At 52.7% G+C, this 16,065-nt stretch overlaps 6 protein-coding genes across 6 annotated transcripts; 3 read left to right on the forward strand and 3 right to left on the reverse strand.

Annotated features, from left to right (window-relative positions):
- Window positions 1–720: 720 nt before the first annotated feature.
- Window positions 721–939, reverse strand: CTAM01_12776 (uncharacterized protein; the record flags this gene model as incomplete). Its single annotated transcript, XM_060528781.1, has 1 exon — window positions 721–939. The coding sequence occupies one exon, from the start codon at window positions 937–939 to the stop codon at window positions 721–723; it is 219 nt and encodes a 72-aa protein (XP_060389332.1).
- A 183-nt stretch (window positions 940–1,122) lies between these two features.
- CTAM01_12777 (uncharacterized protein) lies at window positions 1,123–1,860 on the forward strand (the record flags this gene model as incomplete). The annotated part of the gene is made up of 1 exon (XM_060528782.1): window positions 1,123–1,860. One exon carries the CDS (start codon window positions 1,123–1,125, stop codon window positions 1,858–1,860), a length of 738 nt encoding a protein of 245 aa, XP_060389333.1.
- A 2,851-nt stretch (window positions 1,861–4,711) lies between these two features.
- Window positions 4,712–6,088, forward strand: CTAM01_12778 (uncharacterized protein; the record flags this gene model as incomplete). Its single annotated transcript, XM_060528783.1, has 3 exons — window positions 4,712–4,969; window positions 5,048–5,157; window positions 5,233–6,088. The coding sequence occupies 3 exons, from the start codon at window positions 4,712–4,714 to the stop codon at window positions 6,086–6,088; spliced, it is 1,224 nt and encodes a 407-aa protein (XP_060389334.1).
- Window positions 6,089–6,799: 711 nt separating this feature from the next.
- On the forward strand, window positions 6,800–7,303 carry CTAM01_12779 (uncharacterized protein; the record flags this gene model as incomplete). Its single annotated transcript, XM_060528784.1, has 1 exon — window positions 6,800–7,303. The coding sequence occupies one exon, from the start codon at window positions 6,800–6,802 to the stop codon at window positions 7,301–7,303; it is 504 nt and encodes a 167-aa protein (XP_060389335.1).
- A 328-nt stretch (window positions 7,304–7,631) lies between these two features.
- CTAM01_12780 (cytochrome c oxidase subunit Vb) lies at window positions 7,632–8,632 on the reverse strand (the record flags this gene model as incomplete). Its single annotated transcript, XM_060528785.1, has 5 exons — window positions 7,632–7,799; window positions 7,864–7,964; window positions 8,027–8,185; window positions 8,374–8,421; window positions 8,542–8,632. The coding sequence occupies 5 exons, from the start codon at window positions 8,630–8,632 to the stop codon at window positions 7,632–7,634; spliced, it is 567 nt and encodes a 188-aa protein (XP_060389336.1).
- Window positions 8,633–9,339: 707 nt separating this feature from the next.
- Window positions 9,340–13,539, reverse strand: CTAM01_12781 (acyl-CoA thioesterase II; the record flags this gene model as incomplete). Its single annotated transcript, XM_060528786.1, has 3 exons — window positions 9,340–11,244; window positions 12,490–13,194; window positions 13,255–13,539. 3 exons carry the CDS (start codon window positions 13,537–13,539, stop codon window positions 9,340–9,342), a joined length of 2,895 nt encoding a protein of 964 aa, XP_060389337.1.
- Window positions 13,540–16,065: the final 2,526 nt, after the last annotated feature.

The following is a 16,065-nucleotide window of genomic DNA, read 5'->3' on the forward strand; positions in this document are numbered from 1 at the left end:
TGCATCTAAGATGTTTGTTGGAAAGTTGATGCGGCGTAGGTTGTCAGAGAGGTATGTATTGATGCGGCGCGGGACAGGAAAGTCGGGGACGGGGACGAGATTTTGTTGTTGGTTGCACTTTGTTGTTCTCGATGATGATGTGTCGAATCTCCCAGGGCCGAATGGTGACAGTCAACTTACGGAGCACTTCAGGCGACGAATAGTGATGAGCGAGACGCGGGATGAATGGGGGCCATGCGAAGGACGAAAGAGTGGTGTTTCGCGAGGCGAGGAGTCTGGCGAGTTGGAGCGAAAGGCGCGAGCTGAGCCACAGGCTTGGCTGTTGGTTGGGCCGTCGGGGGAATTCCAGGCTGAAGTGGGCTGTTAGTGAAAGATGCTGCTGAGCGCTTAACCAGGCGGCAGATAACATCGGGTGCTAACACTTGTAGATGACAGTCACATTCAGACAGGGATGAAGGCGATGCAGAACGGGCGGGGATGCGGATCCTGTAAGCCACAAAGTAGGGGTAATCGTGCCGATCATATGGTGGTTGCAATGGCCGTTCCCGCCTTTTCGATTTACTGTGTACACCTACGGGCCCTACGGACCAACGTCGTGCCTTTTCGTTGTTGGTTCGATATTTCGCTTCAACGCGCCCGTTTGAGCGAGATTTGGAAAGGACGAAGAACGAAGAGTCGCGGCGGGCTAGGTGAGGTTCTGGGGTTCACACATGCTGCGGCTTACAGCTTACAGCATGGATGCCGTGTTTGTTTCTTTTTGCTATTGTACCCAGTGAGTGTTTTCCAAATGTGATGGTCCAGTCTTGCAGATGGCCTGCATACCTGCCCGGCCTGAGGCGGAGGTTGGATGCATATAAGGCTGGGCAAGTTCGCCGTCGAGGAGAGGAAGGAAGAGAACATCATCAGCATCATCACTACCATCCTACTCCTTGGCGACATCAAGCTTTCACTTGAATTTTAGTACATCCTACTCGCACAAACTCAAGCCCAATCCTATTCATTGATACCACTCATCATCATCCTTTGCAGGAGCATCATCGCACTTGGCACGCTATCAAAGCATACCCCACTACAACCTTATCCCGACCTTACACCACAAACACCCCAACTTCATAACAAATCATGTCCGGCATCAAGACCATCGCCTTCTTCGGCGCCTCAGGTGGCTGCGGCATGGCAGCGCTGAAGCACAGTCTCGAGGCCGGCTATGTCTGCATCGCCCTCTGCCGCAACCCAACAAAGATGACCGACGTCCTCCCCGAAGCCCAGAACCCGAACCTGGTCGTGAAGAAGGGCAACGCCCACAGCGTCGACGACGTGGCCGCCTGCCTCGTCAACCCAACCGACCCGACCCGCCTGGTCGACATCGTGAGCTTCAGCATCGGAAGCCCGCTCAACCTGGCCAAGATGACGGTCGAGGACCCGGACGTGTGCAAGAACGGCGCCGCGGCGCTCCTCGGCGCGCTTGAGAAGCTCCGCGCCCAGGGTGTCAACGGCAAGCCGAGGCTGGCGATTATTTCGACGACGGGTATCTCGGACCATGCGCGTGACGTGCCGCTGATGCAGGTGCCCATGTACCACGTCCTCCTCAAGCAGCCGCACGCCGACAAGAGGGTCATGGAGCAGAGGATTGTGGCGAGCGACGAGATTTTTACCTTTATCCGCCCCGCGTTCTTGTCTGATGGTGCGCAGCCTGAGAAGCGGATCCGGACGGGTATTGAAGATCCCAAGACGGGCGTCCAGACCAAGGCTATCGGGTACGGTATCTCGAGGGAGGACGTTGGACGGTGGATCTTTGAGGAGATTTTCAAGTCGGGTGGCCCGAATTACCTGAGGAAGGCTGTCACCATCACCTGGTAAGGTGAAGCTAAGCGATTGTACACATGGGACGAGAGAGTGTGAAGTATGTGAATTGGTACAGCGGGGGATCCGGGCGTTTGTCTATTTGCTTTGAATACCTGATGGGCCTTGGAGTCAAGATACCCATGACTGCTAGGCTTTCTGTAATACCTCGATAGAATATCAACAGAGATTGAATCCTGGAACTACTTCTATTCTCCTGTGTTAAGCGCTCAAACCTTCTTCTCTCCAGAGACCATGACAGTCTCATTATTTGTAGTAACTACCTGTTCCAGATGTAAGTTTGATCCGCCAGAAACGCCTTTCGAGTTGATTTGGACGACATCCTCGCAAGACTTGCAGTGTACGAAATGGCCTAGGCTGACGGAGATGTGCAACTTGCAGGACGATCCAAGGCTCACGTATATAAACTGTCAACTACTCTCTGATAGGCAAACCAACAACCCGCCTTTGGGAGTCCATTTACTTAGGCAGAGCACAGATCGTACCGCGATGGCGCCAGCCAAGCAACCCCTGGCCAACGGCCTCAGCATGATAACCAACAAGCTACAAAGAATGGACGTTTTAAGCCAATGTCAGTACCTAAAGCACGCAACTGCCAAGGGGGTATTCAAGTAGGTAGAAGCAAGCTCGACAAGCTCTGGCACAAGAAATGCGATGATGACTGGATCAGCATTCACCCCGCGCTCCCCTGCAGTGTTAGTGCTGAGGTTGGCTGTCCCCATGCACCTCGAGCTGTTTTACCATCCCATCTCACGTTTGGTTGGCTGATTGGATGTAGATGCGCATGTCGTCTTCAGCAGTCCTCGTCACCGCGGCTTTTGGTTAGTTCTCGAAGCGCAAGCCACGCCGAGAATAGTCGCACGTCAACGGCGTTTGAAGGGTACGTACCGGGGAACCGCTGGATGGGAAGACCCCACTTCGGTACGTATCGTAACGGCGGACCACCGGCCGGCATGCTGATGAAGATCTTCCGTGCTTCTTCCCTCTTTCCCGTCCTTGCTAGGTATTGCCGCCTGATGAAATGTGACGGGCGAGAAACGAGAATACTTACTCCCGCCTCAAGTTTCTCATAAACAGGTGAACAAGGTACGACGAAACTTTGATTTAGAGAAGCTGAAATAGAAAGGGGGTCGAACACAGTGACCCTCCCGCTCGAAAGTATGGGAAATGTCCGGAATGTTTCTCGTCCAATCCTTTGCGGCCAAGGATAGGTGAACATGTTTCGAAACACCGCCCTCACTCAGCCCCTCCAACCAGGCGACCAACCGCAGCGCCTAAAGGACGTTGCTGTTGGTACCGTGGTACCTCACTTAGCATCACTTCTGATATTATTCCGTGGCCATTTGGCCCCTGTTTCATCGGTAGTGAGTAGCACACAGCAGGGCAGACGAGCCAGAGTTGGACCGTCGACTCACGCTGAACAGCCGAATATGCTCCAACCTGATGAACATGAGGCTCCTTGAACATGAACAGACAACTACCTGTTTACGCAGGGAGTCCGCCTTGAGACTGTTTGTTCTGCTGTGGCTGCCCGCCCAAAGGAGCGGCTGATGGCTGGGCGGGATGACAGGATCCAATCCCCGTTGACTGTCGGACGACAACTCGGACTCGAAGCCAGACCTGACTGGACTTGACTGACGCTGGATCCCCACGCTTACCTGCATCCATGTGGTTTGAGGAGATGTCGGCAAACATGCAGCAGCTCGCGTTACCATCAAATTTGGCGGCTGGAAGTTGGAAATCCAGTCAAACGTTGACTGCAAATCATTCCATGAGTATCAAGAAAAGGGAAGAATAGCCAGGGGCCGGGGAATCCTGCGGCTCTTTGGGGGCTCTTTAGGCCTGGCGAGTAAGCAATGCAACAGACCCAACCAACAACTGGTAAGCTTGCCATCTTACAACCCCCACCAATCGTTCGCCCGTTGTAAGCCGTGACCCTGACCCCAAGCCCTCCCTTGCTTTTGGCACTTTGCATCTTTGCTCTCTTGAACAAGACTCTTTACAAAAAGGATTCGATGATGTGGGGTCTTAGACCAATAAACACGGTGGCACAAACACACGCAGACAACCATGTATGCACAGAAAGGGGGGCTCTTTGTGTGTTACTGTTTGGTGGCCGTGGAGGCGGTTCGATGCCGGGCTTTTTGGCTCCATGCTGAGCAGACTGAGGTGGGCTTGTCATGCCATCTCACCCTATCCCTTCCATTCATTCAACTCAGCCATGGCTGGGGGTTTGGGTCTGTCAGGGTGGTAGATCTGGCCGGCTAAGGTAAGGTAGAGTCAGACGCATGGGAATTAGAGTCAAAGACTACCTTATTATGCATGTTCTGATGTGAACATGTCTGCATGGCCATGCACACACGCAGCCTTTTCGGAGTTCTCTTGCCTGTTCAACCATCTTATAAGGTTGCAGCTTCCTGCCTCCACCGTCCCAGGCCATCCTCTTATTATTCGGACGAAATATCAGACTTGTGTATTCACTTCAGCGCCAGCAAATCACTAATCTTTTCAGCTCTGCTTGGACTGAACTGAATCAGCCCTGTTCCCTCATCTGCTGCGAAAATCCGTGGAAAAATTTCGTACCTGCCTGCCTTACCTCGACCGGCTGCTCCTTCCTTCCACCTACTTCTGGATCACCACTTTTGCCTCACACATTTCCCACACCCACCCTCACTCACAATCACTCACTTTTCTCCCCATCACTCAGCACTCACCAGTCTCTACTCTTTTTCTGCTTCTTCCATCGCACACTTCACACTTTACCCTTTACACTTTCTTTTCCTGACTGCTCAATACCGATCACTCAATACACTCATTCTTTCTCTTCAACTTCACACAAATCATCACGATGCGCTTTACTTCGGTCATCGTTGCTGCTGCGGCTGCTTCTGCTGCAGTCATCGGCCGCCAGGACGCTCCCGCCGCCTCATCTAAGGTCATCATTGGTTCTACCAACACCATCTCCGTTGCCGACTACGATGGCAAGTCGTTCAACATCGTGGGCAGTAACACCACCGAGGGCACTGGTCCCAGCTGGATGGCTTTCAAGGAGCCCAACCTTCTCTACGCTGTCAACGAGAATGCCTTCAACCTCCGTCTGTTCACTGTAAGTCACCTCTCTTTCTAATTTTCAGCAGTCTTTGAACTCACCTGCTTATTGGGATTTTTTATTGATTCTTTCCAGCTCGATACCACCAACAACGACCTCAAGCTCACTGCGGAGGCTACGGGCTCTGCGGGTGTCGTCTCTATTGCGTTCAACAAGGACAAGACTCGCCTTGTTGGCGCTGCCTAGTACGTTCCACTTTCTTCTGTTATTTTATTTTGATCCTGGCCCCTTGGAAAGTGTCATTGACTAATATCATTCAGCACTGGTGGAAACGTTGACGTCTGGGATATCTCTGACGCCAGCGCCCTCAAGTACATGAAGAACATCACTCTCGGTGGCGAGCTTGGTCCCAACAAGGAGCGTCAGACCAAGTCTTTCGCTCACCAGGCGGTTCTTGATCCCTCTGGTCGCTACTTCGCCATCTGCGACCTCGGCACTGACTCCATTTCCATCATCGACTCCCAGGATGACAAGTTCGAGGTTGTGTCTCGCAACAGCGTCTCTAGAGCTGGCTGTGGCCCTCGCCACGGCGCCTGGTTCCCTCAGACCGGAGGCACGCCTACTGCCTTCGTTGTCGCCTGTGAGCTCACCAACACCCTCGAGGTTTTTTCTGTCTCTACCACCAACGGCTCTTCCCTCTCCCTTACTCATACCTCGGAGCTGAGCACCTACGGCGCTGCTTTCCCTCCCGCCAACGCTACCACCGCTGCCGCTGGCGAGATTATTATCTCGGCTGATGGAAAGCACGCCTACGTCTCCAACCGCAACAGCGGTAATGCGACCGACTCCATCTCCCACTTCAAAATCGCTCAGCAGGCCGCCCCCGGCGGCTCCAAGTGTAAGCCCAAGGCCGGTGGCATCACTCTCGAGTTCGTCAATCAAATTTCCTCTGGCGGCATCAGCCCCCGCATGTTCAGCTTCTCCAAGGACGAGAAGACGCTCTTCTCTACCAATGTGCTTAACACTACGGACGGTACTGGAGAGGGTGTGTTGGCGCTCAGCCGTGCTGAGGACACTGGCACTCTGACTGCTGTGCCCATCACGTCCCTCCCGGTTACGAACTTTCTTTCGGCCGGCGTGACAATGGGTCCTACCTTTATCCAGCAGATCGTCTAAGATCTCAATGGCGTTACGTGTGCCTTATCACAGTCTTTCTTTGCGTATCAAGGGAATAGTTCCCTTTGGCAGGGTCTCTACGGCATTGGCTCTGGCGTTACACGGCCCGGCGTTGGAGAGTGGCAACCATGAGTTGGCTGGTACAGACATGAGACCGCTTGGTATTAGGGAGGTTCTTTTCGTTGCATTAGATACCAAAGTCATTAGGGTTAGTGACCTCGTTCTTCAAAAGTTTCAGCAATACAGATTCTTGATCTGAGAGTGTAACCCCTTCTTGCTTGCATACGTGATGTGAATGTGCTGGGTTTGGTGAAGTGGTAGTTGAGAAGGGGAGAAGTCGTGTAGTCAGTCGAGTCTTTCCGTGGTAACCTGGACGGTTCCCGTCTGCTGTTTGGCGGAGTAGCGTGTTTTCACTGTAGATTAGCGAGGTTCAGAGGCGCTATCCGCTAAAGATGCTGATTGAGCACTGAAGAACACTGTCTCCACCCCCTCAAGGACTAATGGTGCGAATGACCGCGAGGACTAGCATTTGACAATAGCTGCTTCACCACCATTATCGCACACTCTCCGCCCACGACGGTCCAGTCACGGCTGCATTCCCCGCCGAGAAAACAGCGACTGATTTAATTTTGAATCGGCGCCCTCAACTATCTCAAGAACTAGACGAAACCTAAGTAAAGGCGCCTCACTGGCTTCGCGCCCGCCGCCGCAATGTCGGACAAAATCACCGGCAAAAACCTGTCCTACGACACAAACATCCCGCCATTTCTGCGCGCTCTCCAAGCACAAGCAGCAGGGAACGGAGGCCCAGACGAGATCCTCTCGAAAAGGCGACGGGCGGGCAAGAAGCGCTCCGACAGCGAAGAGGCAGAAGACGCGCCGCTGGTCGTGGATGACGACGGCAATGTTGTCAATGTACGGGTGGACAAGGATGGCGGCGTCGAGGCGGATACTTTGAAGAAGGATGGAGTAGAGGAGGAGGGGGTAGGGAAGGATACCAAGGAGGAGAAGAGGGAGACGGAGAAGATTGCTGGGATTGGGGCGAGCAAGAAGAGGAAGGCTGGCAAGGTTGTTGGCGGTGATGCAGACGACGATACTGTCGCCGATAGGATCGTGACGAAGGGTGAGAAGAACGGTGACGACGACGAAGGCGCCAAGAAGAAGCCTGCTAAGAAGAAGGGGAAGAAGATTAAGCTTAGCTTCGATCCAGAATGAGGCGTGCTACGATCAGGGCTGACATCATCGTCACCATCAAATACAACCTAGACACGCGGGAAGAGTAGGGCACTTATCCGCAAGGGAGCAAGTCAAGCCACGAGAGCTGCGGCTCTTCTTCTTGTCCTGGCCGCCATGCGAAACAACGACGACCTGACTGGCGTCACACAACACTCGCGAGGAGTCATCAAACAGGAGTCGGGAGAAAAAGGTTCTATACAGCCACAACTTAAGGTAATCTACACATCTGCCATGCTCACTCTAGAGCAACTCCGATGCCGTCTCGCCTCCAGTCTTCTTGCTACGTGCTCGCCATCTGCGAAAGCATCTATTGGTATCGGTACTCGGGCTTGACGAAGTCGGCGAAGGTCTTGGGCTCCTCGTAGCCGTGGTGGTGGTCGTGACCGTGGTGGTGGTCATCAGTGGGACCGACGTACTCCATCTTGTAGACGGAGCCGCACTCGGGGCAGCGCTCGATAGGACGGTCGCGGGAGATCTATGCATGTTTGGTCAGGTTACGGAGCTCTTTGGGCAGCTCAATCGGGTCCATGGGCACGTACGGTCAGCCAGATGGTGACGTGGGAATCGACGGGGACACCGGTGCAGCCGAGGTACTGCTCCTCACCGGCGGAACGGACGGGGATGGGGTTCTCGACGGTGCCTGAATGATCAAGTTAGATTTCGTGCTCGCGCATGAATTTCGAAGAGGGGTCAATCGCGTACCCTTGCGGGAGGCATCGAGGGGGCGCATGTCGAAGATGTCGACGCCCTCCATCTTTCCGAGAATCTCGAGACGCTCGAGACCGGTGGACTGCTCGAGATCGGTGGGGATGCTGCCGGGCTTGGCACCAGGTCCGTGAAGGTCGTCCTCGCCCTTGATCTCTGTATTGTTGCAATGAAAATGATTAGCCTCTTGTCCTCATCTTCCAAGTCGTTCGAAATTGGTGCGTCGCTTCGATCGTACGACGCGGTCCGAAGGGATGCATGTGGTCGGGCTTTAGGCATTCCGGGGAACCGCGCCGGGACGGAAACGACGATAATTTTGAATCAATTGGCTCGATAGACCTTACCGGTGATGGTCTTGTAGGGCTTGGCGGGAGTAGAGGAGTTGGCGTCGCCTATTTGTGGCCGCGGATGGCCGTAGAGTCAGCGATAAGGGAACTTTCGGAATGGCTTCGCTGCAAGGCTTATTTTTTTCTTCTCGGGATTTGGGGGGGGCCTTCAATTGGGGTTCGTACGGCGGATCATGGAGGTCGCGAAGGTGCGTCTGGCGAGGGGAGCGACGGCCGCCCGACGGGCAGCCATGATGGCGGAGCGCTGCAAAAACATGGCGACGGCAATTGGGGTGGTAGAGAGGAGAGGTTCGTTGTTGTGACGTCGGGTTTGGGTGAAGAGAGAGGGATTTGTCGATGGCCTGATTTGATGGTTTGATGTTGCGGCTGTCGGGTAAGCTACGGGGAACCACCAGTCAGAGAGACCGCAGAGAGAGCACTGGCCAAGGTACTTGCCATAACCGGAATCGTAAGCGACAGAGCATCACGTGATGAACAGATTACCAAATGAGAGCTGGAGCATTACAGAGCCGTGATAGCTTCGTCCCCTTTCATCTGCGCCGCTTTCAGATGCAGGCTACAAAGGATGCGACTGGCACGATTTTTGACGTTATTCTATTTCAGAGGTATTCTTCTAAACTGAAGCTGCTCACCAGCTATTCTTGTTATGGAACTAGATGGCCCAGAACTGTGACGAGGTTGTTCTCCAGAAACCCAGCCACTTCTCTGAGAGCCTATCCGAGTTGGTCACCATCTCAATCTGCCATCCACGCTCAGTACCCAGATGGTCCAAGACCGCGACGGAGGTTTTCTCAAAAGCAAAGAAAAAAAAGCAAAGAAAAAGAGCAAAAAGGGAAAAGCCACTCCTCCGACCTGAATGCCTATCCGAGTCCGTTACCATCCATCCATCCAACTCTCATGCCAATTATGTCCTCCCAAAAAGATGCCTGTTCCCATAGAGATAGATACCCGAATCAGTCGCGTCTAGAAAGGGAATCCCAATTCGTCCAGCTTCTGAGCTTCCTCGCTGTGGTACCAGGGGAAGACAAATCCGTGAGAAACTCTTCTTCCAGTATCCTTTGGGAAAGGACTTTCTCCGACTGAAGCTCTGATGGCCTCCATGTTTGTGGGCTGGATCTGTCTTCTGATCTCTTCCGAGCCGACAAACATGTCAATCCATTCGCGATTGTCGACTGGGGTTTCGACGCTGGTAGTTTGGGGAATCGGAGCCGTTGCCTCGGTTGCCAAATCATCATCGTCGGCCATGCTCTTCTCGAAGCTGTCCAGCTGAAGTTCATCCTCCATTGGGGCATCCACAACCCCGAATGTAGATGTCCGAGTGTGAGCTCCATGTCCAATCTCCGCTTCAAGATCCATAGAAGGCTCGGTCTCCATAATGGGTCCGATCAAGGAATGGCTCGAGACCATGCTCTCAGCAGATGGTCTGCTTCGAACTGCAAGACGATCCTCTGTAAACAGTGGTAACTGACGCAGCCTCTTGGCAGGGCGCGAGTAGCTACCGTCGTGATCAGAGGTCGATGTATCAAAGGCCTCTAAAGAGTGGTGCGTCTTGCGTCGATCACTGACATGTCGTCTCTCTTCTTGTGTGGAAGATGTCTGCATCTGCATTTGCAACCTCAACGCCTCTGTTGGGTTCAAGGTAAGGTTAGAATCAGGCTCACACAGATTCTGCTGCTGCTGTTGCTGCTGTTGCTGCTGGAAAAAGGCCTCATGGAAACCTGCTCGAGGCTGTGCAATTCCTGCGTCAGGGGCGGCTGATCTGCTACCCGTCAATGCGGACGAATGGGTCTGCTCTCTGGCAGAAGATGCCTGCTTCCATCGACCTAAGTAGAAGTTGTAGTCACCGGTATGCTGTGCACCTCTGATCTCAGCTTGCCGAAGAATGCTGTCGTAAGCACCGTGGTTTTTGTCAACCATGACACGCCAGAATGACTTCATGGGGTCGTGTGGAAAGCGCTCCAGGGAGACACTCATCCTCCACATGAGGAAGTGAATAGGCGGCATTCCCAGCTCTCCGCGCTCATACATAGCATTAAGCCGGCTGAGGATGTTGCAGATCTTGTAGAGAACATAGTTGTCGCAGATCCCAGTCTCAGGCAAGTGTTCCTTTGCCATGAGTTGATTAGGATGGATTGTGTGTCCTGGATTGAACCACTGCGTTGTGAACTTGGCTTGCCGCAAGCTGCGCTGGTATCTCTTAAAGACATGCTCTGGGTCATCCTCTGATGCTGGGAGGGGTCCTTGGAGCATTCGCTGATGTCTGATCAAGAGATATTCTTGATAATCCCTTTCCACCTTCTCTTCGTTGACTGCCTCTGCAAACTTTTTCCATAAGGGGTTCCAGTATGAGCCGGTTTCGCTGATGGGTGCGACTGGGACACCCCGAAGCATGGGCGGGTTAAGGTAGGTCTTGCCGTCTTCACTGATTGTGAAGATGGCATTCACGGGGGTGGCTGTGACTTCAAGTAGTGCTGCCGCATCTTCGTTGTCTTTGGGGTTGGGCGCACTGGATGACTCGATTTGTGGGATCGCTGCAAGCTTTGTCTCCTTCTTCTTCAGCTTGCTTTTCAGGCGTGCGATCTCATCTGTCTTCGCAATGAGGGTCTCTTCGATCTCTTTGATGAGTGCTTGTGTCTGCTTGATGGCCTTGTCAATTGCCGGTTTAGGGATATCAGCGGCGATGCGTTCAGATTTAAGCTCTTTGAGCCAGTCCTCTTTGTATGAGATCCGGTTCTCAATGCGATCAATTTCGGCCTCAGCAGCTTGGATTCCTTGTCTCAATTCTGAGATAGACGTGAGCAATTGCGATCGCCGGACAGGCGCACTGTTGTACGAGGGCGAAGTCGGGTCCATCCTGGCTTCTGAGTCCTGTCTCCCGATTACGAGTTAGCAGTTGCGAGCCATTTGTAGCATGAACAATTTACTTACCCAAATGACCTCAGCGAATGACGGTAATTTCAAACAAATGAAGAATGGTCGGGGACGTGGCAAAAAGGAAACCCAATCTGTGTGTCGGAGAGTTCAAAGTACCTAGGTGCAAACGGTATGAGATGCTAGGTGAATAACGTATGCCAAACCACCCAAGCTCATAAAGATGCTTAGAAATGTTATCAATGAGAATACCAGTCGTTAGCTTGGAAGGTGAGGGCTGATTGTTGTGGAGTGCTAAAGGGAAAAGACCTGATGCGGTGTGCTGAGGAAGAATCAATCAGAGTGGTGCACCGAGGCTAGAGGATCCTGGTGGTGAATGGGCGAAGAAGCGGAAAGGTAGCGTAGGTTTTATAAAGGCCCCGGGAGAGGCTGTGAGAGAAGGAACGTAGATGCGAATGAGAGGAGACATCGGTACGGAAGTCACGAGTAGTGAGGGTAGGAACGACGGAATAGTTTAGGGAATCATGCCCTCAAACTGTAGGAGGCAAAGGAGACATAGTAAGAACGTCTACAAACCAGAGCGATCCTTCCGTTATACGATATATAGAGAGAGACAGCAAGAACGATCTTGTACAAATACGGTCCTTCCGTTCAGCGATCTATAGAAGGAGATGGCAGGAACGATTGTAAATCGGTGCGATCCTTCGTTTTAGTGATCTATAGACTGGGAGACAGTGAGAACGTTCTTAAAGCAGTGCGATCCTTCCTCTGAGCGATCTGTAAAGGAGATGGTAGGAACGATCTTAAAACTCATGCGATCTTTCCTTTCAGTGATCTATGAATGAATACAAATGCGATCTTTCCTCCTAAGCGATCTGTAAGGTAGACACGCAGGAACCCTTCGACTGATTATGACCTTTCCTTTGAGCGACCTCTAAGAAGGAAGATGACAAGGTGCCTACGGTGAGATGGTCTCTACTCAGTAAAAATGAATCTACTGAGGTGACAAAGGGAACAGGAAGCTACGCATCTCCTATTTGTATCTCATTTCTGTTCATCTATGTCAGATCTATTTAAGCTTACACTGGTCTAACCGAACCCTTCATAAGTCTACGCTGTAGCATCTCATTATAGCTTTTGGCTTATTTTATCGCCATCTGTTCTCCGCTCTCGAAGTATGCCGTCTTGATATCCGGTGGCGACATGTATGCCTTCAGGACTCCACATCTTACAGACCAATACCCCTCGACCGTGGCCGGTCCGGGGAAATGATGCCTCCTGAATCCACCAGCCATCGTCTTTCATCACGGCTTGATCGACATTGACATGAACGACAAACTTGTACGTTAAGCTGGCCGCGGTGCCTAGACTCCATCCGAGGCCAACATGGTTGCCTATCATCAATAATCCGTTGCGATCGGACTCGAACGCATGGACAGCCACATGCGAATTGGGATCGTCCGCTGGAAGAGGGCCTTTAAGACGATATAGGAGAAGCTCCTTCCTCTCCGAAACCGGCTTTCCCTCATTGTAAGCCGTCAAGTCGACTTTGTGCATGTCAACGATGGGAAACGTCGTCTGGCCAACATCCGGAAACATGGCTTTGATTTCTTCCACATCGACCGCCGGTGCGAACGGCCAATCCTGCGGTGACTTGGTGGACAGAATTTCGGCAAAGCGTTTATGCGGTGGCTCTTCTTGAGAAACGATTCTGGCTTCCTCTGGCCGTTTGAAGGTGCATATGCAACTGAAGCAGATATCACCCAAAAGCCCTTCGGCATCCTCCAACAAGAAGTTGTCTTCATAGTGGCCGCGTTTGCTCGTCTCTTTTGGTTGGCGCACAGTCACCAGGCGGGAGCAGAATGTCCTGCTAGTCGATAGAACAGTGACCTCATATATGAATGGCCTGTCTGACTTGGCGGCAGCCGAGAAGACTCCTTGAATGGCCTTGCTACAATGTTAGCGACGGTTCCATCTTCCACTCAAGGCAGCAGATTCCAGTCTCACGTGAAGCCCAAAACCCCCGGACTGCGTTCCGGATCCTTCAGGTTCCTCTTCTTTCACGGCGCGGCTTGCAGCTAGCGGCGCCTGACAGTAAACATGCCCTCCGTATGCAGCTCGAGGATCTGCCTTGGACCCGCGGCCTTTGCCGCCGACAAGTTCTGACCCTGGTACCCAAGCTGGGTAGAGACTCATGTAACGCTTGACGATGCCACCTGTCGTTGTCGTATGGTTCGATGTAGTTGGCAGCAGGGCCAGTGCCATGACATCGTCGAACAAGAGTTTGGACATAGCAAGTGGTGGGGCTGCCGAACGAAGACAACAAGGGAACGAGTAACGTCGATCTGGGTGGATTGGCGAAATCACGGAATACGACGCGACGAGCGATGCTTGAACGGTTTTTGAAATAAATTCTGCCTGCCAAAAAAACGACGAAACTTTGGAGCTCGGAGAAGGGAATAACTGGTTTGAAGTTCAGCTTCGGGAGTTCAGCTTAGATTTCCCCAACAACGCTCTGAGACCTGGACGAGATTGTACCTCGGGACGAGGAGCTCTATGGCGGGGACCGTGGCCGTGCGGAGCTGCCCTTCTTCCTTCTCCAGAACTTCAGCACGCCAGAGTCTCGGTGCGGAGCCGAGGCACCCCATGTGAGGGGAATCCCCCAGATGATTCTTAGGGGGTTCGGCTAGTCTCTTGCGCCGAGTCCACCGCTCCATTCCAAGGATCGCCGCGGCACTTTGTGGGGATGCCGGCTTTGGTCTCCGGGGGATACCCATAATTCCTCGGCCTTGGATACAACATGAAAACGACGGGTGCCGGTAATTTTGGGCCGGTCACAACGGCGTACAAGCGGCGGGCGAAATCCACAACATGTGGCTGATGTAAGACGACCTTGAATGCTTACTGCGTACAAGTACCTTAGGTGTGACTGGGACAAGACGCTGTCCCACCCAGCGCTGCACACAGCTGACTGAAAATGGGCCCTGCTACTACCATACATACATACCTCACATACCATGGCCTCTGGAGGTCAAAGCCGCTGCTACCCTCCTCTCAGACCCTGCAGGAGAATGGACATGTCCCACCTGTTTGCCCGAATTTCTGCTGACATGTTGACCCTTGGGGCCGTCGGCGACCCGTCTTCTCAACTGACCGAGAACGAACTTCAGCTGATTTCTAGTCGGGTTGCCTGTCTGTCACCTTACACATGCAGTGTGGCGCCGCTTTGGCCCCAGTATCCCCTGCGAAAGCGGAAAATTTTGACAGGTGATGGGAATTGTGGCCGCTTGGCCCTGAAGGGTAGTTGAATACTTGGTCTATAGGGGTAAGTTTAAACTCCCTACCAGGTAGCGTGGGTCTGGCCAGGGTAGAGCAGTGACTCTCAATGGCCAAATTTGTGTTCGACGTGCACAAGAATCTCGAAAGTAATGCTGCTGATGTAATCTCGAAAAGCACGGGCGAAGATACCTGACAAGGGGGTTAAACTTTGGCCTGATACCGTAGTAAGGGACTGAGTCCATCTTGGGCATCGCTGACTCGAAAAAACTGGGATTGTCATGCAACATGTCGCAGCTTGCGGGCGTTCCATTCTTTCAAGCCCTAAGCGATGAGTTAATTTTTCCTAGCAAGTCAAAGTCATGGAAATATTGGAGTGTTGTAAAGGCAAGCCAGCAGCGCAGAGAGAATTCATCTAAGAAGATCGATCACGAAAAGAGTACCTAGTAAAGAAGCATTGGTTCGGAAACCATCCATCCACAACTATTTAACTTACTCGGAGTCAAGTTGCCTCTTGCTGACACCCATAGCATTAGTTCTGTTCCCAAGATGGGTAACCCGAGATGGGGTATACCCTGGCACCTCTCTGATGTCTTTGCCGCAACTAACAGGCGCCTAGCACGACTAGTTTTGTTGCTCTCACCAAGCCTTGAATGTTCATTCGTCACGAAGCCCATTGGCTAACAAATACTCCCTCAACCCAAGAACCTTTAGCTCACAATCACTCTCAGCGAAAAAAATATATATATATTTTCTGGGCCACGCGTGACCCTCCCACTTCAAACTTAGCGGCTCAATACCACCAGCTTTGCAAGCAAGCGACAAGCAGCCATCCGCGGGTGAGCAGGCTTAGGGAAGGGGGGGGGGGGGGGTACGCATTACCGTACGATGCCATTCCGGGCATCCTGCATTCAAAGTCTCGCCTCGCCCCCCTCTCAGCTGTGCTGGCAGCCGATGAGCGGCCTCGGAACAATTCTCGTTGGATACGCAGCGGCGAGCGCTGCATTATGCACCCCGTGGTGATTGACAACAGGCGTAAACGGTGAACGCACGTACACGATAGGAGAGCCAAAACCCGGGGCATGGTTGGACGAGGCTGGTTTCCCCGCAAAGTGTGGTAACAAATGGGAGTTTGCTGGCGTCACATCGGTATTGTGCTTGGCTGCTCCTTTTGTGGTGTTGCATCCCGTGTCGCTTTGACCGTTCGAGGCTCTCGGTACTCGAGAAACTACAGGGAGGCGAGCAAGGAGACTGATGTTTTTGACGGGGAGGCAAAGGAGCAGATCATCTGTCTCAAGGTATTTTTTCCTGACATGCTAAGGTAGTCATCACATTGAGCTCGGGTATTGTAGACCTATCACTGGAGACTTAACTCTCGCAAAAAGGACCTGACGACCTATGACGGATCTGGCAACATGAAGGGTGTGGGCTCAATTCGACAGCGGCACAAGTGAAGAATGAGGCCCTCGAGCTAACAATCACCTTGAATGCTGCGATATCGCAAGCGTGGTCAAAAGGGGCGGCGAAAATCCAGCAGAGCGG

This window comes from Colletotrichum tamarilloi (assembly GCF_030869305.1).
Source record: "Colletotrichum tamarilloi strain Tom-12 chromosome Unknown Scaffold_82.1, whole genome shotgun sequence".
NCBI classification, from domain to species: domain Eukaryota; kingdom Fungi; phylum Ascomycota; class Sordariomycetes; order Glomerellales; family Glomerellaceae; genus Colletotrichum; species Colletotrichum tamarilloi.